The sequence below is a fragment of the Poromitra crassiceps genome (genome assembly GCF_964638095.1).
Source record: "Poromitra crassiceps genome assembly, chromosome: 12".
In the NCBI taxonomy this organism is placed as follows: Eukaryota; Metazoa; Chordata; class Actinopteri; order Beryciformes; family Melamphaidae; genus Poromitra; species Poromitra crassiceps.
This window is the reverse complement of record NC_139632.1, coordinates 20,527,565-20,553,434: the sequence shown is the minus strand read 5'-3', so window position 1 is coordinate 20,553,434 and position 25,870 is coordinate 20,527,565. Positions and strand designations below refer to the sequence as shown.

Genomic DNA, 25,870 nt, shown 5'->3' with positions numbered 1-25,870 from the left:
CTGGCTGTACTAGGGCCGTTGACATGCAGGCCTTAAACTGATGACGGTAATGTCCTCACGATGACAGCCATTTTAAGAAAGGCGTCGAATACAAAAGTAGCCACGGGCAAATGCTTCTTGAAGACTCCTCTCAGAAGACCTCGAGACTGATTTGGTGCAAATGTCCAGAGCTCCATGTCCACACAAGTGACCAATTCCACAGAGTTCCATTGCAGAGAAAGTCCTTTTCTGATGAAGTCGCTGAGCATGAGCGGTTCCATGAATAGTGACTTGCAAATATCCAAGATATGAGATCCAACTCTCCTTCAAGCTTCCCTTTCAGCTTGTAATCGGTCATTTAGGTTGGTTAAATTAGAATATAAAAATAAACAAAATAAAGTAAACAAATGAAGGGAACAAAAATTGAGCAACAGAATACTCAAAAGAACAGACAGTACAGTGTTTGACATGACAATGACAGAAAAGACGACACCTATATTATGTATATATAGCTGGAGTGGGTTGAAGTTGGCTTTAACCATCATAGGAGGAACACATGATGTTCTCTAGAGTTATAATTTGAGTAATGTGACTCTCCTTCCGTCGTTATAGCCAACCTCTCACTAAAGCCAGAGACTGGGCTCCCTGGTTGTGTGGAACTGGATCGGAGCTTACCCTGTGTGGGTCGGGCTGGCACTATGTGAGGTAGGTGTGTGTTCGGCTTCGTCTGGGGTCGGGGCCGGGGCCGGGGCCGAGTCCACGCTGGGATCCGGAACGGGGACATCGCTGGGGACCTCTACTGGGGCTGCGGCTGGGGGGTCTGTGGACGCTTGGCCCTGTGGAGCTGGGTCTGGGTCTGGAGAGGAGGAGGAGCCCGGGGCCTCCTGGTCATGGATGTCAGCCTGGAGGGCTGGGTCAGCCGGGAGGTCCGGGTGGGGTTCTGGTTCTGGCTCGGGAGCAGCAGGTAGAGTATCAGACTCTGGGTCAGCCTGAACCTCCTCCACCACAGCCTCCTGTGGATTCACAGTCTGGGCAGAGACAACACAACACCCGCACTTAACCCATTGATACCTGATGCAGCATTTGTGTGCGTATACCTTTAAGACCGCGAACCGCGTTAATGCGGTTCGCGGTCAGGTATCGGCTTCTATTGTCTTTCTGTGGCATTTAGTTCACCATGTTATTCTACAGCCTAAAGTAGTGTGAGTTGGTTCATCTCATTAGTGGTGCGGTTGCGGAGCTCCTCTAACAGCTCAGGGGTGTGTGAGGTAGGCGTTACCTGTTCATTATTATCTTGGTGTGTGAGGTAGGCGTTACCTGTTCATTATTATCTTGGTGTGTGTCGTGTGTTTCCAGCTGCTCTAGTGCAGCTGCTCTCTCCGTCTCCAGTCCCACGTCGTAGGATGTGTGTGTCGTCCCTTCTTCCACCACCTGGGACGGGCGGGAGAAATTCTCACACGGTCACACACTGACACACCACAGACTTAAATAAGTACTTCAAGGGTTGGGTGCACAGACATGGATGAAACCTACTACTACTTTTTTATGGAGATCTCCACTGGTGTAAAGCTGTTAGTCTCTAGGGACTACGCTTAATCCATGTCCATGCAACAAGCAATTAGAGTAGGAGAAAGGTGAGTGTCTGATAATAGTTTAAGTTTCTATCAACCTAAAGCTGGCCTTAATCCAAACCTAATAGGCTGCGGTTTAACATTCAAATTGCATTTCAGCTGAGGTAAGCAAAATAACTGGATTAGAAGTGACGAGGGAAGACAAAGTGCTTAAAGAAGCACACACCCCACACGGACCTCAGACACACACCCCACACGGACCTCAGACACACACCCCACACGGACCTCAGACACACACCCCACACGGACCTCAGACACACACCCCACACGGACCTCAGACACACCCCACACGGACCTCAGACATATCGGGGGGGGGGGGGGGAGTGAGTTTGCATCTCAGGTTGTGAAATAGCCTTTTGTTGACGGACAAAGACTGTGTTATCGTGCCACTGACAGACTGGTAGGCCTGTTCAATCGCCCTGGCACGCCTGTTTGCTGCTGGACCACAAACAATGATTCCCCTTCTTCTGTGCACACACATGCAGACCCAAACACACTCACTTCCCCAACTTCTCACTCAATCCGTCCCCATTACACACATAGCCTCAACGGCACACACGCAACACGCACGCACACGCAACACATACATGCAACACACACGTACGTAGACAAGCTATTTACAGAAACTGAGGGGGATCCAACAATATTTAGCCCAAAAGCAACTATGAGCCGGTATCAGCCCACCTCAGCAAACCCTTCTTCCCAAGACCTCCCTACTCTCAGCGGAGCAAGATGAGCCCAGAGAGCAGCTCAGATGGATTAGTCTCCTGCTACCTCAGTCAGTCAATCAGTACTGTGAAAAGTACAAAGGGGCTGGGAGCTGGGAAAGCTTCGTCTGAACTTTAACCCCGCAGAGCTAACTGACCTACATCCCCATTCCCCACCACCACCACCATGACTCTAATCACACAGAGAGAGAGGTCCAGGGGGGCTTCTGTCAACCTTTAACTGGGCTGGTTACTGATCAAATGGTCTACGTGGCATTGCCTCTGATGTTTGTGTCTGATCACGCAACTTACAAATTATCAGCTGTATAGGGAGAGAGATAAAGGTAAAAAAAGAAGAAGTCTGAAATGTGTCTTTCTTAGTCGATAGCAGCTCCTGAGTTACAGACATTGCCTGTTACCCTCCCCCAACCCACAGCCTGTGACCTAACACAGCCACCCCTTCCCTCCCTGATCAGTCACTAACCCTCTCTGCCGCCCTCCGTTCCAACAGGGGTTACCGGGTCACTCTCACATTCACCACAGGCAGCCAGTGAACCATCTCAGAGCTATGCAGGCCAGCCCACACTCATTTACAACTTTCTTTTTCTGTGTGTGGTGGCTAGGTCGGTTAGAAAACACTTTGTAGTCGATGTAGCTGCAATTTTTAGACAGGTTGGTGTAATTGAAATATGAGGAAATGTTTAAATCCGATTAGAGCCCGACTGATACTGGATTTTGGAGGCCGATACCGATATTGGGGAGTAAGAAAATTCGGATATCGATATATCGGCCGATATACCGTAAATTCCGGACTATAAGGCGCACCGGTCTATAAGCCGCACCTTCAAAGTTGACTATTTTTTTCTTATATAAGCCGCACCGGTCTATAAGCCGCGGGTGTTTTGATGTTTAATTACCATATGTAAGGGTTCGTGCACAGAGGGGATTGTCGGAAAAGAGATGGCTGTTTGGGGAAGCTCCCATTTATTAACATTTCAACAAAACAAGTTGCATATTTGCATAACGTATTCAAGTGTTACCATTTAGTGCAATAGTAGCTACAGAACATGTACTGTGCTGTGTAAATTTAGGGGTCCTTGGCATGAAAAAGGTTGAAAACCACTGATCTACATTATAGCCTACAGTAGTACCATAACAAAAAACAAAGCTTACAGCGCTTGACGAGGCAATATCAATGGCTAAATTAAATGTGTTTTTTTTAAAGTGCAAAATAAAGTGCCTGTAACACGACAGTAAGCGCGTAAGCCTAAAGTTGCAGTAACACGGCTGCTTAAAATATACGGTAATCAGCCTACCAGAAAAGTCATTAATCCTCGTCTTCATCTTTTAGGCTAAGGTGCAGTACACGGCTGTAACCAGAAAAGTCAAGTCATTAATCCTCATCTTCGTCTTCTTCCTGCGTACTAAAACCACCAAAGTCCTCATCTTCAGTGTCGGAAACGAACAGGCTCAGGGTGGCTTCGTCAGCCACTCTCCTCTCTCCTTCGTTGTCGCTCTCAAAACCAACGAACTCCTCTTCGTCACTGTCGGAATCGAACAGCCTCTGAAGGCCCTCAGCTGGCGGCGTCCTCCTCTTCATCACGCAGCAGTCCAGCCTTTCGGAACCCGTTGTTGATCGTGGATGTTTTGACACTCCTCCACGCTGTCAGGATCCACTGGCAAACTTGAGCCTTCAGTCGGATCTGAACGGCACCTCGGCCGTCTGCTCTCTGTGTCAACACCCTGATGCCAAGGTTACGTGCTGCTACTCGATTTCCTTCTTTCCTTCTTCTTCTCGCCGCCATCGTCGTAAAACACAGCCAGTTCTCCATCTTTTGAAGCATGATGTTAGATTACAACGAGCTAGTTGTGTGGCTTAGCCTTCCAAAATGTTGCTGTTAGTTTTTTAGAATGTAATACATAGAATTGGGAATGTTACATTCAATTTCATTCAGACTGTCTTCAGGCTCAATCGCTGCCTTTTTCCCCCCGGAGCGAGGGAGGAGGGAGGGTGTTTTACCGTAGTGGCTGAGAGAGCGTAGTGGCACAGTGCTCCAATCAGGTCGCGAGACACATTTTTTGCAACATCATCCAATCAGGGTCTCGCTCTCGTAATGTCTGTCTTGCTCTCGTTCTGCCTCATACCAACATCCATAGATTTTGGAGGTTCCCGAGTGGCCGTTTGCTGAAAAAATCCATAGATAAGACGCACCGTTATATAAGCCGCAGGGGCCAAAAAAGGCCAAAAAACGGGAAAAAAGCCGCGGCTTATAGTCCGGAATTTACGGTACTTATATTATATAATACACATTACCGGTATATTGCACAATTATTTTGCAATGATCCCTCAAATATCAAACACTTGACAAAGATGTTCTTGCGATGACATCGTGCATTGGCGATGTCAAAGGGTGGCGATTGGACGATCTGACTGAGGTCAAGATCGCGCAACTCTAGTCGGGCTCTAAATCAGATAGTGAGTCATGTGCAAAGCCACTGCAAAGTGTGCTATGAATGCACTAGTCAATAATCTGCACTGAGACTAGTGCTAGAGCTATATTTTTTGGCAGAGGAGTACTATTATTTAGTTTAGCTATTACTGACTGAAAATAAAAGTTGCACATGTGTGTTTCTGAGAATGCATGAGAATAGAGTCGTATGTCACTGCAGCTGATTTTGAAGCAGCTAGGATGCGTTTAAAGGCACAACGAGTGGACAAACCTCGTGCTGCGTGGAGTCCTGCTCCTCCTCCTGGACATGAGGGTCTCCGTCCCCAGCAGACTGACCTGCACCAGACGAGCTCTGCTCTGAACAATACACATGATGACTGGGGCAACTGCAACACAAACAGGGAAACATTTATCACCACCCGGCAATATCAACATATTAAGAATGGCATGTGACGTGAGCATATGAGATCAGAAAACACAGATCTCAGATCAATATAGCGTGATGTCAACTACAAGACCCAGAATAAAAGGGTCTGGTATGTGTTGAATGCTGCTGAGGCTGTGCAACGTCACATCCTGCACAGTGACATCATTTCCGCTGACACATGCTCTGTGGTGTGGACACAGGCATGGCATGTAGAGAGAGCCCAGAGGGCTGCATGAGTGAGAGAACAAAACCAGAGAGACAGAGAGAGAGAGAGACCGGAGGAGAGACAGAGAGACAGACAGACAGAAAGATGAGAGAAAAAAGAGGAACAGAATGGTAGAAAGTGAGAGAGAGGGAGAAGCCAGTGCACACAAACCAAGTCAGTGAGAACAACAAAGACACGTAGAGTACCGCTACCGCATGAGTCAAATAAACATGGACGCTAGCACTTCCGGCTCATACCTATAAAAGAGAATGGAATTTTTTTAATGGGAATTTTGGTTAAATGCAAGAAATAAGATGTTCAGCAAGACAACCTTCACAAATGAGAGGACCACTTTTATGACTTTTGAAGCCTTTTCTGAAAATTGCATTAATAAGAAAAAGCATTTATGCTTCAAACTTCGCTGTTTCATAAACTTTTGTTAACGACAGACCTTACTTCATGCATTTAACCAAAATTGCCATACAAAAATCCCATTGCCCTTTCCCTCTACGAACCAGCAGTGCATTCATCCAAGCTCCTTTGGGCAAACTAAACTCTATGATGGAGTTTGAGTTACCTGCCTCACCCACTCTCCCTGATGTTTCTCTCCCTCTTCCCTCACCTTTCTACCCATGTGTCTGAAGGCCTCTTCCCTCACCTTTCTACCCATGTGTCTGAAGGCCTTTTCCCTCAACCTTTCTACCCATGTGTCTGAAGGCCTTTTCCCTCCCCTTTCTACCCATGTGTCTGAAGGCCTCTTCCCTCACCTTTCTACCCATGTGTCTGAAGGCCTTTCCCCTCACCTTTCTACCCATGTGTCTGAAGGCCTTTTCCCTCACCTTTCTACCCATGTGTCTGAAGGCCTTTTCCCTCACCTTTCTACCCATGTGTCTGAAGGCCTTTTCCCTCCCCTTTCTACCCATGTGTCTGAAGGCCTTTCCCCTCACCTTTCTACCCATGTGTCTGAAGGCCTCTTCCCTTACCTTTCTACCCATGTGTCTGAAGGCCTCTTCCCTCACCTTTCTACCCATGTGTCTGAAGGCTTAGCAGGCTCCAGGACATTGTTGCACCTCCCTAAGCCTTCTCTTACAGTTAAGCCAATATTGTTTCAGCACACAAGTCCTCCGTGTGTGTGTGTGTGTGTGTGTGTGTGTGTGTGTGTGTGTGTGTGTGTGTGTTGTGTGTGTAGAGGAGGTGGAGGTCTTTATAGCCCAATCTGTCTCATGGCAGCCTCCAGCTTTCTTCACTTCTAATGCTGTCTCCACTCTCCAGTCACAGTGTGTACCTGTACGCTATTCCTAAGCTTGCCCATTGGTGTACTGTCTGGAATGTACACAGCCCCTAATGTCCAATGTTTTTTATTATGAATTTAATCTGGCACAAGATATGGATCTTGTGTCCACAAGATATTGATCTTTTGGGAACAAGCCAAGTATCATCATGTACGGTACAAGATAATTAAATTATCTTGTGATAATTAAATTATCTTGTGCACACAAGATAAATAACTTGAGATAAGATGAGCAGCAGCACAAGATAAATAACTTCTGCTTATCTTAAGATAAGAAAAAATATATCACCTTTGAGGACTGTAGGCCATGAATGAAAGAGGCAATCTGGAGCACACGGTCAAACTTGCGCAATTTAATAAAAAGGTGCAAACAACAGATTAACATTTAGACACAAAACAGTGTCTTCCTCAGACAGAGTCACAATGGTTTTGACTCTGAGGAAGACAGATTGCCGACACATGAGAGAGAGGCCTGGCTACATGATGTCGCTCAGACAATGACACTACTGTCAAAACCTCTACAACTTTACAATACACAATTACTGCTTTGATGGAGATCATTTCCTCACATTAGGATTATATATGCGCTCTAGCCTTCTACAAAAAATGTCAGCGCAGAGTGCTGCTCTTTCTGTAGCTAAGCTACGAGACAGGGGGCTCTCTCTGTTGCTTATCAGATAAGGCCAAGGCTAAAATGGAGAATGGAGGGACGCTCCCGTGTGTGTGTGTGTGTGTGTGTGTGTGTGTGTGTGTGTGTAGATTGTTTTGCGGGAGGGGAGAGCTAAGCTGCACTAACATGTCCACTCTGCTATGACGCCAACTGCATCTAACACTTAACTTGTTTCACCTTTTAACCACGTGTTAGTCAGCAGATTGCCTTGGAGCGGTTATGCTAAAACACTATCCAATCATAAGCAGCGGAGTGAGCTGAACAGAAAGATCTTTTCACACCCCGGCCCCTCAGGGTCAGAGCTAATCTGGATAGTAAAGTGACTGATTCAGTGGCGGTGAGGAGGATCAAACACTTCAAGAATAGTTCTCCAGGGCTTCTGCTGTGGAGAAGCATACAGGCAGAGACATGTGCATGGCTTGTTTCAACATGAAGGCTGTACACTATGTAAACACAAAAGCAACGTTTGGAGAGAGTAACAATAGCTTAAGCCAGTGACTCTCTCCATAGACACAGACCCTCTGATACACACACCATGTGATTATGAAACCGGAGAGGTTCCCCTTGAATGGTCAAATATCAATGTCAGGAGAGAGCGGCACACATGGACCATCAGGTTAGCACCTTTTCAGCATGGCTGTCATGGGAAGACGAGCAACACACACACACACACACACACACACACGCGCGCGCGCGCGGCCTGCCAGTCAGACGCGTAGAGCAGCCTCTCCATCGGGTTTCTGTTCATTAACATCCGAGGTGACTGGATGATGAGATCAAAGATGACATAACATGGCTTGAAGAACATCCATCTACCACAGTTCATTTGCAAGGCCCAGGGCATCTTCTGGAACCTCACATCAATAAGATGTGTGATATATTAACACATATTGTAGCAACTTTTGTCCAAGTCGTCCCCACACTGTTTGCCAAATAAAGGAACTTTTTAGCCTCGGATACTGAGTTACACTGTTCTATCATCAATCTGTAGACTTCATTCTGTTCCAAGAGTTATTTCATAATTGTTGTTTGTTCTATTAGGCCTGGGCGGTATCCAATCTTGATACCTTTAAATCTTCCCAAAATGTTACGCCAGTATACGACGGTATTACCACCTAATTAAAAAATCACATAAAAAGAAACCGCATACAAAAACAAATCACATTGTAGGGCTTGGAGGAAGCCGCTGAGACAGAGAGAGAGCATGAGAGAGAGAGAAAGATTTGGGTTTTCTGTTCTCATCACAGCATATTGTGTCGCTCAGGAGAATGTCACATGATGCACGATTATGGTCACTGACTCTCTTCTAAATAACAGGTGTTTTGACAGCTTATGTATTTGACAAATTACACATCGTTTACAAAAAGTTCTGCCGTCACTTTCATAGCATCTTCTACCACACAGACAGTGGTGCTGGACAGTCTGGCAATTACTATATACTATGCTTACATTGCACAGACAGCTGCACGTGCAGAGCATAGTTTTTTTTTATGACATAATGAAACGGATACCTTTGCTATTTTCAAATACCCCAGTAATATTATCTTATTACCGCCCAGCTCTATGTTCTATCCACCTCCCCTCTACTGGTCAGTGATGTCCTACATTTGCCAGCATGCCTTTCCTCAACCTGGCTCATCTGTGAAGCACATGGCCCATCCCTGCTGATGGCGCAGTGCGGCCATGTTCCTATATGCTTTAACACCTCATCAAACATGTTCTCCTCAGGAGGGCTGGACAGGGCCAGATAGCCGTGGAGAGAAACCTGAGAGAGTGGGGCAGTGTACAGGAGTGAATATGAACCTTGAGCTAATATAGAACCCGGCTAAACTTAGAGCCATAGCTTTCTTCAAGTATGTTGCGTTTCAAATGTCACATAACCTACACGCAGAAGAATGGAGATATATGCTGATGGGTGGGTGGGGGGTCTGCTGCTCTGACTCCGCTCAACGTCCTGTGGACGGACAGAGGACAACCTCCCAACCTCTAGCACCTCTCAGGATGGATGGGCAGTAGAAATGATATTTGATTCATTCCACTGATGATGAAAAGATGATAGTTGATGTAATATGACAACACAACAGGAGGCCACTCTAAAAAATAACATGAGGAAAAAAGAAAAATAAGTGATTGACAAAATGCAACCCCTGCACGACCCAAGTGATGGATGATGACTTGATTTAATTTTGAACTATGTCAATTGCAAATATTTGATTAAATTAAGCGTCAATGGAAATCAAGCATTTTGTTACAATATCCAGATCAATCAGCTGATATTTTTGTATTGGTGACTAGTGGATCACTGGGCAAATATTCAAGACTGAAACAAGTCACATATTACCTGCTCAATCTACTCATATCTACTTTTTGCTCCATAAAGGCAGAAGAATCAACTCAGACAAGACATCTAAAAAAGGTCAAACTACACAGTTACACAGCATAATGATAAAGGTGACTTACGTATATCAGTGCTCATTAACCCTTTACCTGCTGCCCCACCCACTATATTGCCACACCATCCCTGTGCATTTGGTCTGTTTTCACCAAACAGACAAGTGCTTCATGTACAAAGAGTCATTCACTCCAATCTCAAAGAACTTGGTCGGCAGCAGCAGCAGCACTGATGCCATGCTGCAACAAAGTGACACTTAATAGTAGCGGTAAGGTCAAGTCACCCAGCAACACACGTACGTACCCCTTCCAGTCCCTCAGTAGTATAACTTACAGCACTTCACCCCACTAGTGGTCAGTCACACCTTTGAGATGTTCACTTATTCTGAGCTCAGCCTGCCTGCACATCTGATATTTATACACCCAGAGACGAGCAGACAAGGACAGAGGCAGGAGATTTATGGAAAGATGTTGAAGTGATACAGGGACAGCCAGGGAAAACAGTGTTTTACTTGAGTCAGGCGAGTCAGGTTGGGCCAAAGTAGCTAAGATAGACCATGTTGATATCTCCAGAAAAAGAAGAATCTTGAAAGAAAAACTGTGAATATGGAAAGTTGGAGAATATAGGAATCTGGGTTTCAGTTTTAATGTTTTATTTTGTTTTAATTATTCATTAACATTCTTTTATCACTGCAGTTATATAATGCATATCCCTTTTATTCTTCTTTTCCCCTTGCTGTATTTTAGAATTTGTTATCTCGTTTCTCCGCCTTCTCATTTACTGTTGACCTTGCACACAAACATGGCTGGATGACATAAATGGGTCAGGCACTACAGAGTGAAGGTTTGGGCCAACAACACGTCACACAGAGTCGACATTCCTGTAGAAACTTAGATGCAACACTCTGAGCGCAATATGACTCATCTGATGTTTAACATCTAATGTTTAAAGCCTGCTCCGTCACTAAACAACAGGATACAAAGTGCTATTCAAACGACGCATATTCAAATGTGCTGATTAAAATGTGTCGAGCAAATTACAGGTGCACAAACGCCTTATCCTTGGCATGTCTAAAACAGAGGCTAGTGAGTCACACACACACACACACACACACACACACACACACACACACACACACACACACACACACACACACACACAGAATGAATGAATGGGAAAAGACCTGAGTGTTGGCATTCCTTCTTTAGACAAAGAAAAGCAGAGGGATGAAAAAAAGAGGAGAAGGGGAAAGAGTGAGGCGATCTGAGAGGAGCAGCTTTGGGGGAGATCTGATCTGTGACCTACTTCCTGCTTCTGAAGGATGTGCAGCACCTCCCACACACACACACACACACACACACACACACACACACACACACACACACACACAGATATATCATATCTAGAACACAGAGTCAGAGAGCGTGAAGAAGTGTGTCATGTAAACTACATACTAAAGAGTGGGGCAATGCCAGCCTAATGAAGGAAGAGCCTGAGGCATGACGACTGAGTCAGCAGCCTGCAAATACACTCTTCTTCTTTGGCTCTCTATCCCGGTTTCCTGTCCCACTTCAGGAAGCAGCTGGGGATCTGCTTTCTCCCTCCCACCACTCTAATGGCTGCAAAAGGCTCATTCTGTCATCCTCTCATGACCACTGCAGGACTAATTGTCTTTTCACTTGCCACTCGTTCAGGATGAGCTAGAGCTGAGATTCTTCTCAACGTTTTTCATATCAAGGGCCCCTGATTTAGTACACACTAGGGCCACAGACTCCCATTTGATGAGATTTTGGGTCGAATCTGACAATAATCCTTTTGTTAGATATGATTTTGTCCAGAATTCCATGACTGTCTGTAATGTAGGAAGAGAGAGAACAGTGAAACTATGATCAAAATAGTACATTTTTATATTCTTCTTCTACATTCTGTGTTAACTTCTTGTAGATGAAATAATGGTGACCCCGTGGGACCCCCTCAAAGACCCCTGGACCTCCACGTTGAGGACACCTGAAGAACAGCATTCCTATAGAGCTCAGTCGGAGGGAGTCAGCAGGGGGTTCCCCAAACTTGTGAGTAGGCAGCCAGATAGGAAAAGTAGCCGGCAAAGGGATGGACCTTGGACCCTCTTTGGGTGTCCGGGGCAAGACAACGACCCCTCCCCCAAAGAAAAGTCTGCACATTTTAAAGTAACCTGCATCAAGCACTTTGAGAGCTAAATTAATAGGCTAGCTATATGAAGAACTATACACATCACATCAATATCCTATTTACTGTGCTGTGGCTTTGCAATGATGGAAAAATAGATGTCTCCCTACATACTGTATAGTGTGTAGTCTCCAATGCATACAGGTCACTATATGGTAGAATACTGCTTGCTTAATTAAATACAATGGCCCATCTATACCAAAATCACTTCCAGGGGAGAACCCAAGTACAAACATTTGCTTTGTAGGCATAAACAAAAGTAAAAGGGGAATTTCCTAACTTTGATTGGAATGATGTCGGAACATTTACAAAAACTCCTTTATTCCCTGTGCCATACGGTCAAAATGAATTGTCCTGTGTGCTGTCACTGCTGCGCTATGTAATATTTTAGGTTTCTCTACTTAGTATGCCAGCCTGCTGCTCGTCACAAATGGGGGGGGGATTATATAAGAGAACACGGTGGTGCACCGATGCAGACACATTGGCTGTGTGTCCAGACACTTAGAAATACACTGTACCGGCCAAATCCCCTGATATTTCCTGTTGACTTTAGGGCCATTCAGGACCAGAGGACAGGGAATGACTCCTGAATCAGCTTACTGTACCAACTGACTGGCACTGACTGGGCTCACAATGACAGGAGCAGGGGACAGGGAAAGACTGGAGCGGATCAACAGGACTGTACTGTATCAACTGCCTGGTAGTGGGCTCAGACACCAGACAGAACCTGTAGCAAGACAAATATTATCAGCAACCACGTGGCATATGCTCTGATGTGGTTCCACTGTGTGGCAGGATGTTGGTCCAAAACGAGCAGCGTCAGCAGCACTGCAGCATCAGACATGAGGGCACACGTGTGAGCCTGCATCTGTGTCTGTCTGTCTGTCCCTCTCCCTGCAGACTACGCTGCTGCTCTTTCCAGTAGAATTTCTCCACCCTCTCTTCTCATTTTCTTTTTGCCATTTGATTAACCTGCTTCAGAGCAGAGTGTTTCACTCACTCACTCACTCACTCACTCACTGACTCACTCACTCACTGACTGCATGACAGTGCAACACACAGAGGAGTTCCTTCCTACTGTACTTGTGCCAAGCCAGCTTTTCTGCCTGTCCCTCTGCGGGACTAAATCTCTGACCAGCAGCTATATAAAACACATGCGCGGCAGCACAGTAAAGCCCTTACTGTCCTTAATTGAGTGTTAAAGTGAGCAATGTGCTATCTATAGTGTGTGGTAGCTGGCATGTAGTGCGCTTAAATTGTATTCAACTAAACTGCTACTGCCAGGCCTGCTCTGACGCAACAAGGTGAGCAAAGAGAGAGAGAGAGAGAGAGAGTGAGAGTGTAAAAGAGAGTGGTAGATGTTACTTAACACCAGTGCAATCATTCAGTCAAATTGGTTGACATACTGAAGTCACTGGTGCATATTATTATGGCACTGATTATCACTGGAACGGGAAAGTGAACAGTGTGTGTGTGTGTGTGTGTGTGTGTGTGTGTGTGTGTGTGTGTGACCTCTCTGCCAGGCCTGAGGCAGAGGAGAGACTTGTGATGTTTCCACTGAAGTTCAGTTCACATGGTTTGATGTAGGGTTGTGTGCTGCTGAGAGTGGGCATTATCAATGTAGAGAGATAGATCAAGTTTCCGTTCAAATGGAACTGTCAAGTCTCTAAAGCATAAATCACACGTTTGGAGAGAGAAAAAACACACACACACACACACACACTAGGGATGTTCATTTTGAAAATTTTCCAAAATCGATAATCGGTGAAAATTAACGATCAATTATCGATTATCGATCATATTAATACTTAGAAAATTAAAAAAAAATTTTTTTTTACAAAATGAATGCCTATGGCAGAAAATACGAAAGACAACGTGTTCTCCTGAATGAACTCTTTATTTCAATGTGTCTCCTCTCCAACACTGCTGTCCCCGGCGCATGCCGGTGTGAATTTCCCATGTTTAAAACAGTTTTGTTGGCACAAAGGCCCGTGCCCAGCCAGAAAACTAGAGACTATATGAAGCTCCACCTCACGTTAGTCGGCTGTGCAATGGAGTGGGGCGAGGAGGAACGAATTCCACCCAAACCTAGTCCAAATTTTTTTTTTTTTTTTTTTTTTTTTTAATAATTAAAAAATCGATCCAAATGCCACAGGATCGATTCCAATCCTTAACGATCAATTATCGATTTTCGATAATTGATGAACATCCCTAACACACACACACACACACACACACACACACACACACACACACACACACACACACACACAATCACTAAGAGGCCAGATGAATCCAGCTGTCCATCTCAGAAGAAGCACCTCTCTCAGAATAAATCCTCCTAGCAGGGAGAAGGTCCACATATGAATTTACCTCGAGAGTCAAGAGAGGAAGTATTAATTAGAAGAAGGGTTGGAGAGAGAATCCAGGCTCCACGTGGGCAGAGAGATGTGCCAGGGCACGCCTGTGAAAGTAGGGCAGCAGCACATCAGCCAGGCCCACAAAAACATTCCGTCACTGAGCCGGGGGTGTACAGAGCCTCAACTCCAGGCCTTAGCAGGCCCAGTGTGTGTGTGTGTGTGTGTGTGTGTGTGTGTGTGTGTGTATACAAGCCTTAGCAGGCCCAGTGTGTGTGTGTGTGTGTGTGTGCATGTGTGTATACAAGCCTTAGCAGGCCCAGTGTGTGTGTGTGTGTGTGTGTGTGTGTGTGTGCATGTTTGTATACAGTATGATTGATGATTGATTGATTTTCTTTATTTAAGTGTCATGCTTCGAATGAAGCCCAGCCCACATGGGCTTACAGGACACTTTTACTGTTCATCATTTAAACAAACAATGATCAAAACATAAAACCAACAGAATATGTTGTATATAACTGTATATGTTTGTGTGTGCGTTCTAATTTGCCTACATGTCAAAGCATGAAATAATGTAGAGCAGCAGTTTGTTGTAAAGCCTACTGATCCTCCATAATCCTCTCCACTGGTGTCTCCTCAGAGCAGCCAGGACACACTGGTGTCTCCTCAGAGCAGCCAGGACACACTGGTGTCTCCTCACAGCAGCCAGGACACACTGGTGTCTCCTCAGAGCAGCCAGGACACACTGGTGTCTCCTCAGAGCAGCCAGGACACACTGGTGTCTCCTCACAGCAGCCAGGACACACTGGTGTCTCCTCAGAGCAGCCAGCACACACTGGTGTCTCCTCAGAGCAGCCAGGACACACTGGTGTCTCCTCAGAGCAGCCAGGACACACTGGTGTCTCCTCAGAGCAGCCAGGACACACTGGTGTCTCCTCAGAGCAGCCAGGACACACTGGTGTCTCCTCAGAGCAGCCAGGACACACTGGTGTCTCCTCACAGCAGCCAGGACACACTGGTGTCTCCTCAGAGCAGCCAGGACACACTGGTGTCTCCTCAGAGCAGCCAGGACACAGTGGCTGACCCAGGAGCCTGTCTATGCTAAACCTTCACCTAAGGTACCAAGGTGAGGAGACAGATCTGGAGGTTGAAACAGGACTCAGACGATCACGATGACCATTTACAACATTTATGGGTCGATTATGATTGATGAGCGATCATGTTCAGAGCCGCACGGCCCCCTGTTGGCCCCTCACAGCCAAACACACAGAGGTCAGAGACACAGAGGAAGAGGAGGAGGAATCCTCCCTCTGACAGAGGGGTCACCAAGACAACAACTAGGGGGTCAAGGGGGAGTTTGTGGGAATGTATGGTCATGGGTTCAAATAAGAGAAGTGTTGCTGTGCACACATGGAGCAATGCAGTGTGGCTCACTTGAATTACATTTAAACAATACATCTGCCCCCTGTCTTTACTGTCCACTTCCTCTGCCCCCTGGTCTTTACTGTCCACTTTCTCTGCCCCCTGTCTTTACTGTCCACTTCCTCTGCCCCCTGTCTTTACTGTCCACTTCCTCTGCCCCCTGTCTTTACTGTCCACTTCCTCTGCCCCCTGTCTTTACTGTCCACTTCCTCTGCCCCCTGGTCTTTACTGTCCACTTCCTCTGCCTCCTGTCTTTACTGTCCACTTCCTCTGCCCCCTGGTCTTTACTGTCCACTTCCTCTGCCCCCTGTCTTTACTGTCCACTTCCTCTGCCCCCTGTCTTTACTGTCCACTTCCTCTGCCCCCTGTCTTTACTGTCCACTTCCTCTGCCCCCTGTCTTTACTGTCCACTTCCTCTGCCCCCTGTCTTTACTGCCCACTTCCTCTGCCCCCTGTCTTTACTGTCCACTTCCTCTGCCCCCTGTCTTTACTGTCCACTTCCTCTGCCCCCTGGTCTTTACTGTCCACTTCCTCTGCCCCTGTCTTTACTGTCCACTTCCTCTGTCCCATATATTTTCATCACAACCTGATACACTGACAGTGACTGGATGCTGGAACACGGGCCTACAGAGACATCCTTTGTCGGCTCTGGTCTCCTGCTGCTCTTGTGGGCACATGAACCTGCTGCATTTGCTAACGTGACTCTTCTGGATGGGCTGGCTGCTGAGTGGGTTCATCTCTCTAAGTGCTTCTAATGTTGTGTGCTAACTGCCTCCCTTCCTGTGACACCAAGACTTATGAGCCAGAGCTGTTCCTGACTGAGAGCTCTGATGTCGTAACTCAACGTGGCCTAAAGACCACGCAAACATCGACTCAAGACACACACACACACACACACACTTTAGCCAGGCTCCACAGAACAATCACTCACTTAAACTTAAAACTAGTGGACTGCTTATTGAGGAATATGCACTTTAAATGTCCAGAACAGGTGAGTGCCTACAAACGGATGTTGTGTTTACTGGCCACTCAGCCAGGTATCAACTTCAAAGAGAACTTGATCAGTGACAGAGTCTTATCAGAGCTCTTATCAGTGTACCATAGTAAACACACTGGCATGGTGCCCAGGGCTTCCTGGCATGAAAACACTACCTGCTCTGTCATTACTTTCTCACAGCTAGATCACCACAGATTATGGGCAAACCAGCACTTGAGACCAGGCATAGGTGTGATCATTACACAATGAGAGAAGAACACATCAAACAGATTACTTTTGGTTTGATCTATTTGTAAAAGCTTGTTTGACTTTCTGATGTATCAGGATCTTTCTTTCCCTACTCCGGCTCGGTGACGCACACGGCTCGCTGCATAGAGTTTACATTACAGCCTCTCTCTCAGGTGTATTGTGAAAGACCAGGTGAGGCACACCCTCCCTGGGAGATAGCCTCTCCCTGGGAGCTAGTCTATCTCCCTGGGAGCTAGCCTCTCCTTTGGAGCTAGCCTCTTCATGGGAGCTAGCCTCTCCCTGGGAGCTAGCCTCTTCCTGGGAGCTAGCCTCTCCCTGGGAGCTAGCCTCTCCCTGGGAGCTAGCCTCTTCCGGGGAGCTAGCCTCTCCTTTGAAGCTAGCCTCTCATTTGGAGCTAGCCTCTTCCTGGGAGCTAGCCTCTCCTTTGAAGCTAGCCTCTAGCACCGAATCGGCTGAGTCACCAGGTGGAAGAGAGAGTGCTGCTCCTGTTGGGCTCTGACTCACGTTCTCCCTACCAGGTCCCACACACACACACACACACACACACACACACACAATCTGTGTTCCACTGGAGGATCTTGTAATGAATTCAACCAACAGTGGATGTGGTTTCATCTACTGATCCATGATTCATATGATCACCAATTCTGTATTAAATTAATCATGGATTAGTGGATGAAAGAGAGTAAGTAAACAGAGGACCAAAAATATACCTGAATAAAGTATGTTTACGTCCCCTCTACTATTGGCAGCATGCCAGTGCATAGGGTTTTTGCAAAAAATAATAAAAACTTGCTCACGGTTTTGACTGAGCGATATTCTCTCCAGTATGCATATATTTTACAAGAGGTATAATGCTCACAAAATGTTTTTGTTTGAAATAATTTTGAAATTAGGTGCCTAGATATTGAGGAATTACAACTTATTACCAGCCCTATATGCAATTTCTCTACGACTACAAATAATTAGTCTGAATAAAATAACAGTTAGCAGTTTGGTCCAATCTATGCCTACGAGGCAATACATTGTAATTTGCTAAGATAAAAAAGGGTGAGTTAGCAGGGCTATACCTTAATACCTATAATCAGCAGTGATAGATGCACAGCAAGGAGGACAGAAATGATTGAATGACTGTTAATTGCTGCTGAATGAAATGATTACCGGTACCTAATCATCATGGTAGAAGAATACATACGAAATTGGGAATATCAGTCAATTCAACAGATACACAGAGTTCTCAGAGTAAAACACTCCTCATGAATTGCATTAATGCTCGTTAATAATGCCAACTCAATATTTCACATGTATTCAACACTTACTGGCTGGGTAGTGGGTATAACACTTTGTCATCTTCTATCACCTGGGTTGACTTAGGGGCACCAGTTGTAGATCATCCGGTCTGTATTCGCTATATTTAGCCTACAGTATTAGACCAATCTATTATGGTTACATAATATTAGATATATCAGTGATTCAGCAGTGATATTAATGGCCCACCGCCCTTCACAGCATGGGGGCGATGGCCAAGCTGTGACAGTGGGAATCATCAGTCAGTCAGACAGGGATCAGAGAGGCTTGGGAATACAGCGTGGATCCGGGACCAACGGACGGATTATACATATGATGCGATTTGATAGGAAAATCCACTTGGCCAGTGTGCGTTAGCATGGGTGGGTGTGGCCAGTGTGTGTTAGCATGGGTGGGTGTGGCCAGTGTGCGTTAGCATGGATGGGTGTGGCCAGTGTGTGTTAGCATGGGTGGGCGTGGCCAGTGTGTGTTAGCATGGGTGGATGCAACACACACATTCTCAGTCAGTATGCATCAACAGGCACAGCAGGAGAAGAAACATTCATACAGCATTCACAGTCACCTCGCTACATACACAGTGTACATCCATTAAGTTGCGGGTCCGGGACTGTGACACGTACATAGCCCAAGGTAGATACTAATAGCCTAGTAAAGCAAGCAATCACCATATTTATTACCAGAATAAAATTCATGAATCTAACATGAAGTGAAGTACTGTGATTTTTTATTTTTGAACACCACAACACAACACAGTCACGACACCTTCAGTCACACTGTACAAGGATGAAACGAACAAAGTCAACTCTCGTTACGAGCATGTGACCTAGCATGTATTGCCGGTCCGATTTTGACGGCCAGTGTGAATCTAATTATTAGTTTGACTGATAAGCCAAACAAAAGGGATTGTGCATTTAGCGGGAGATTGGAGCGAGGCAGAAGTGATGGCATAACTTTGTCTTTGTATGCAAGCTTCTTCAAAACAGGCCCTAATTAGCTATAGAACATAATGTTCAGAACAGGAGCAGCATGCCTCCTGCGTCAGCTATGGAAAAAGCCCCCTCCCAAGTGCCCTCACACACAGTGACGATCACACACTCAACATACAAGAGCCAATCACTGACCAAGGAAAACAGAGAATGAGAGAAATAAATCTAGAGACAAAGATCAGGGACAGTATGAGATTCAGTCAGTAGCTGAAAAGGTAAACAGAGGAGCAGAGAGAGAGAGAGAGAGGGGGGAGGAAACCAGAGCATTTTCAGAAGGAGAGGAAAAACAGTGCCTTTCTCTAGGAGAGAAGGAAAAAGCAAAGCAACCCCTGAGTATAGTGTTGTGGAACATCCAAAACTCATTGTAGGTCTACATATCCAGCTAAGCTAACAAAGACAAAGACAACTCACCATTTCCATGCTTTGATATGTTTTGAGACAGACGTAGGTGAGACAGGTGTATTGATACTAGTTACTTGGTCAGAAAATGTTTACTCTCCAACGGTAAAGTGGGTTTTTAACTTGGTTGTGAAACAGTCAAATCAACTCATTACCCGCTGCTATACCTGCTTCTCACACACACCCACAGCTGACAGAAGTTCCCACGTAGTAAACCTAACAATCTCCACCCTTAAAATCCTCAACAGCAGAGTAAACACCGATATTTGGCATCTTAACACTGACGGAGCCTGAGGCCATTGGCCACCTTTCGCTGATCAACAGGATCCTGCAAAGAAGTGACTGCCCGCGGTGGAACTGGAACTATAGCTGCACCATCAGAAAGGCTACACTACCGTAACAGTCTCTATGCAAAATCTAACTGTTATGGAGCTGGCTGCAGAGTGCAGACAACTGCAAGCTTTTAAACATGCCATGTCTCGTGCTCTGTGTTTAAATGGCTTATTTATATGGATGTAATGAATGTTCATGACACGTGACAATGTCACTATATATATATATATATATATATAGATATATATATATATCTATATATATAGATAGATATAGATATATATATATATATCTCCAATATGGCAGGTCCACGCTTCAACAGTAGTGAAAGTTGTAGTAAATACTGTTACACATAGTACTGTCTAACTTCTATCTGTGGACATGTTTGTTTGTAAGCGCAAAATACCACATAATTGTACCACCGCATTGTTCATAAACTCTTATTGCCAACAATGGCTAGCCTGGATAGAGCTAACCCCGGCTGGTTTGATTTCCCGTCTGTTTTAATGGAACACTGTCAACTCGGTGGGTGACGTCACTCAACAGGGATATTCCTGGTTCCCAATACAAAAGGAACGCCCCATTAATCCTTATAATGCCAGCCCAATTATGCAGTCTAGACTATTAGATTTCCTTATTTGCAAAAGCACCTACAGGGCATGGTATGGCAAAAAGACCGGATCAGGGGCAGAACCAACTACCTCTGCCGGTCCATTTCTCCTATAACCTTGTCTATTTGAAATAAGCCAGGTTATAAAGGTGCCAGTGTGGGTCTCAGTGCAGAGAGTGAACACGGATAGACGGGCAGGCAGGCACGAGGGCTCAGTGTCCTCAACAGGCTCCATGGCCAGCGGGCAGGAACAATAGAGAGATCCAGAGTGCCCGTCCAGCTCCGTCTCTCTGGATTAAACTACAGCTGCCAGCCTAGAGGCTGATCCCCGGTCTGTTATAACATCAACAGCAACAGAAAGATGGACCCTGCATCACCAAGCCTCTAACCTCTGATAACAGGGCCGATAGACCGGAAAATAACAACTCTCGATTACTACCAAATAATGAATAACTCATTTAAATTCATAGTCAGACTCAGGCCTTTACAAAGGGTATAAGCTCATTAGACCTAGTCTCTTTCAGTCAAGACATCTTCACACAATGTCTTTCATCGGGGGCGCGGGGTGATGATCTCAACTCATTCATTTAGGCATTAGCCAATCAGGCAACTTGTGACTCAACTCAAACAGGTTTACATTCTTTCAAAAGTATAATATCAGTTTCTCCTGATTAAGTTCTGAAACTGCCGACAGAAACAAGGGGTGCATTATCAGGTCAGTATAATTAAACTGATAGGAGAAAAGAAAAACAACTCAAGCTGGAAACATGCTACGTCAGCCTCGACTTGGAGCGCTAAACCTACTGTATAATGTATACTCCAACGTCAGCTTGATGTTTAGCAAGTGTTTAGTATGCATCAATGTAAATACAGGACTACAAGTCAAGTGTTTAGTATAGCATGCATCAATGTAAATACAGGACTACAAGTCAAGTGTTTAGTATAGCATGCATCAATGTAAATACAGGACTACAAGTCAAGTGTTTAGTATAGCATGCATCAATGTAAATACAGGACTACAAGTCAAGTGTTTAGTATAGCATGCATCAATGTAAATACAGGACTACAAGTCAAGTGTTTAGTATAGCATGCATCAATGTAAATACAGGACTACAAGTCAAGTGTTTAGTATAGCATGCATCAATGTAAATACAGGACTACAAGTCAAGTGTTTAGTATAGCATGCATCAATGTAAATACAGGACTACAAGTCAAGTCTTTAGTATAGCATGCATCAATGTAAATACAGGACTACAAGGCAAGTGTTTAGTATAGCATGCATCAATGTAAATACAGGACTACAAGTCAAGTGTTTAGTATAGCATGCATCAATGTAAATACAGGACTACAAGTCAAGTGTTTAGTATAGCATGCATCAATGTAAATACAGGACTACATTCAAGTGTTTAGTATAGCATGCATCAATGTAAATACAGGACTACATTCAAGTGTTTAGTATAGCATGCATCAATATAAATACAGGACTACAAGTCAAGTGTTTAGTATAGCATGCATCAATGTAAATACAGGACTACAAGTCAAGTGTTTAGTATAGCATGCATCAATGTAAATACAGGACTACATTCAAGTGTTTAGTATAGCATGCATCAATATAAATACAGGACTACAAGTCAAGTGTTTATATAGCATGCATCAATGTAAATACAGGACTACAAGTCAAGTGTTTATATAGCATGCATCAATGTAAATACAGGACTACAAGTCAAGTGTTTAGTATAGCATGCATCAATGTAAATACAGTACAAGTCAAGTTTGCTGACTGACTGCTGAAAGATGAAGTGGATTTATGCCTCTGGCAATGAAAAAAACAAGAAAAAACGTGAAAGTCAACTGCGACAACAGCAGTCAGGTAGGCAGAACGTGTGTTCACTCAGTCACCTGTGTTTGTCAATGGTTTGTTGACAGCAACTTAATGTTAAGTTGACGTGCTACTGCTAACGCAGCTTGCAATGCATAAATCTCTCTCTGCGTTTGTTTGCCATTACCGGTACCTACCTAGATGTGCAGTCTACAAGGTTTCCACATGCATGTGGCATACACCACTTGAAGGCACAGTATGTGCCGTGGGTGCCTATTCAAGGAGGTTCAGACATCTGCAACTCATTATAAATTAATATCATAGATCCTGACTGCATAAAAGATGCTGCAGGATGAAACACCCCCTGGACAATGTGCGTCAAGACCCTGTATGGTTTGAATGCTGACTGACAACACCACCCACAGGCCACCTGACCCTGACTGGTGGTGACATTGGTCTGAACAGCGGGATTAACAGGGCAAACGCAAGGTGAAATACCACAGAGTAGTACACTGCCCTCATAGTTCTTTGACAAGGTCTGTACCATGTCATCCTCCATGCCGACACGACAGCTTGGCTTTGAGTGAACGCCTGAACTTGGACTAACATCAGTTGGACGGGGCGGAGGCCTGTCACTGAACATGACGTAGTATTTTCACCGAATTGACATTAATTCAATTAATTGAGCAAGATAGAGCAAGATAGAGTCGATATAGGTCCTAAATGTGGGTTTCAGATACATTTTTGGTTCTTTGCCCAGGCCCTAGTAGCCGGAGGTATTTGACCTTGGAGAGAGCCATGTCTCGCTCTCTCCTTCTGCCTTTGTTCAGAGAAAACACTCAGAAAGGCTAAGCATCATTTCAGTTGGGTCAATAACAGGACAATGAGAACAACAAAGGGGTTTTGTAATGATGGCACAAAAAGAGGGGAGGAAAAAAAACGTATTGTAGAGACACATGGTGGCATTACTGGATCATAAAGGTATGTGGCAACAAGGTGGCTGGATGGAATAGAGAGTTGGGAGGTGATGAGCTAACAGAAGGCTAAAGTAAGTAAGGGTTTCTTCTTGCCCCCAGCCAGGCTTTGTGAGCTTCCATTTCTCCTGCATGCTCCCATCCCCCCTCCATGTCTGGAGTAGCTGCCTTATCTCCTTCTGTCTGCCACTCCCTTCCAGCAGCACCACATATCAGCCAGTTGCTGGTCAGTATCTACTGGTGGGATATTAACCCGTACAATCAGTGACAACAGGCCATCTGACCACTGCAGCATCTACACAACATAAGGAGCATCGCTCCTTATGCAACAACTGTACTGCAGTAAAACTTTTACTATGTGGGCAGGACAGAGTTCCTTTAACTAGGGGGCCCTCTGCCTACACACTGCCCTTCAGTGTCAGCACAGCACCCCTCTGCCTACACACTGCCCTTCAGTGTCAGCACAGCGCTCACATTGCCCATGAGCAAGTTAGAGAGGCCCACGACCAGACCAAAGAACACAGTCAAGAAATAATGATAAGAAATCATGTTTTATTGATAGAGCACTTTCCAAAAACAAGTCGTTACAAAGTGCTTCACAATCACAAGAACGAACAAGTGCAACGAATAAAACATCTAATACAAACGCAAACAAAACTGAAGGTACGGTATAAATACATATAAGATATAGAAAAAAAATCACCCCCAGCTGTTGAAGTGGTGCAGTTTTGAGCATGTTGGAGTTGGACTCCTGCGTGCACCCCTTCATGTGCGCATGTATCCGTGCATGTGTGTGTGCGTGTGTGTGTGTGTGTGTGTGTGTGTGTGTGTGCATGTGCATGTTTCACCGCCTTTTTTTTTTTTTTTTTTTTTTTTTTTTATTGATTCATTCCAAAGCATACAGTCAACAAGCATACATTAAACATCAATACAGAGTATGCTACTTCGATAGAAACAAAATAAATGAATTTCACCGCCTTCTGTCCCCACTCTCACTTCCTTGTATGACTTCATGACTGGCAGCTTCACGCTTGGAAAATAGAACAGAATTCTGAACGATGGCTTCAGTGCAGCTTCAGTGTGGCACGCGTGCGGCTGGTGTGATCGGTCTCGCCTGTTTGACGCCGAAATGAAACTGCGTGGCTTCGGCGTAGCTTCAGCGTGGCTTGAGCGTTGCTTCGGCGTATGGTGTGAACGTGGCCTAAGGCAGGTTGTTCCAGGGCCTCAAGGCCATAACAACAAAGGCTCATTGACTCTTGCTATCAGAGCAAGTGTGATAAACTGGCCATCACAACATGAACTTCTCACTAGTCAGCAACACATGAGGAAAACTCAAAGCACTTCAATACGTGCAAAGAAGAAGAGTGTCATCATGAGCCTGTTGAACTGATCAGGAGCTCTCTTTCTTTGCATTGGAAAACTATTAGTGCTGCGAAGCACAGGAGGGTCACAAGGAGGATTGCTCAAGAGGCGAGGCTGTGTGTAGGGTAAACATGATATACTAGTAGGGGACACGTAAAAGGCCATAGGCATAACACGACCCTCCTATATATGATCTACGAGAGGAAACAGGTTGGGCGAGCAAAACCCCGGACTGGTGTTATCTTACTGGATCAGTGTCTGGGCATAGGCTGTACTGTAAACACCACAACACACACACACGAACAAGAGCAAAGACAACACAGTAAAGCCAGTTAGGCCACTCTGCACCAAAGTCCTGTGACTACATGAGAAAGAAATGAATCAATAGCGCAAATATGCATTGATGCACTCATTAAGGAAGCCAGCGAGGTTTAAATTCAGCAGCACTGGGTGAACACATTGCTACATTCCATTTACACATGCTTGCAGAAATGCTGTGATGCTACGAGACTAGTTTTGCTATGGCTGACTAGAAACTGCTGCTCTAATTGAATATGCTAAAAAAAAATCCTCCAGTGGTTCATTGGCTACAGAGCTATCTCATGAGCGCTAATCACATCACAACAACAATAACCCTGAAATGGCTGGGAGACCCAGTCTATGACGCAGAGCCAGAATGAGATGAAGCCATCCATTTACCTTGAGCATGGCACCTGTCAAAATGCAGAGTGATCACACAATCACAATTTGCTACCCAATAGGCTTTCCAGAGAGACTGAACAGAAAGATGATAACGGTTGGAGGAGAACTCCCATCAGTGGAGTCACAAACACCTCAGAGGCAGGCTGGCTGCCTCAAGATGCTCTGGCAGACAAACTTCTAGGCCTAAAGTTAAAATCGAAATGGTCGGGAGGAAGGACCTCTGCTTGTGGCAGAACTAGGGGCTTTTAGAACATTTTAGACCAATCGGGAAATGTGCACCTGGCTTCACATAAACACTCAAGCACTCATGCGAGGCTTCTCCAGTGATACTGACGTCAACAGCCTGAGCTAATGTATGCTCTACAGTCACATCCATGTTGTTGACTCTGTGAGTG

The 25,870-nt window shown here is 45.2% G+C and overlaps 1 protein-coding gene across 1 annotated transcript in view; it reads right to left on the bottom strand.

Annotated features, from left to right (window-relative positions):
- Positions 1-25,870, bottom strand: part of suco (SUN domain containing ossification factor) — a 53,479-nt gene that overhangs the window by 23,991 nt on the left and 3,618 nt on the right. Inside the window, exons 2-4 of the mRNA XM_083647599.1 lie at positions 5,039-5,153; positions 1,297-1,410; positions 655-1,007 (exon numbers count right to left, since the gene is read on the bottom strand). Of these exons, the coding sequence (XP_083503725.1) occupies positions 655-1,007; positions 1,297-1,410; positions 5,039-5,153 (582 nt within the window). The remainder of the gene's footprint in view (positions 1-654; positions 1,008-1,296; positions 1,411-5,038; positions 5,154-25,870) is intronic.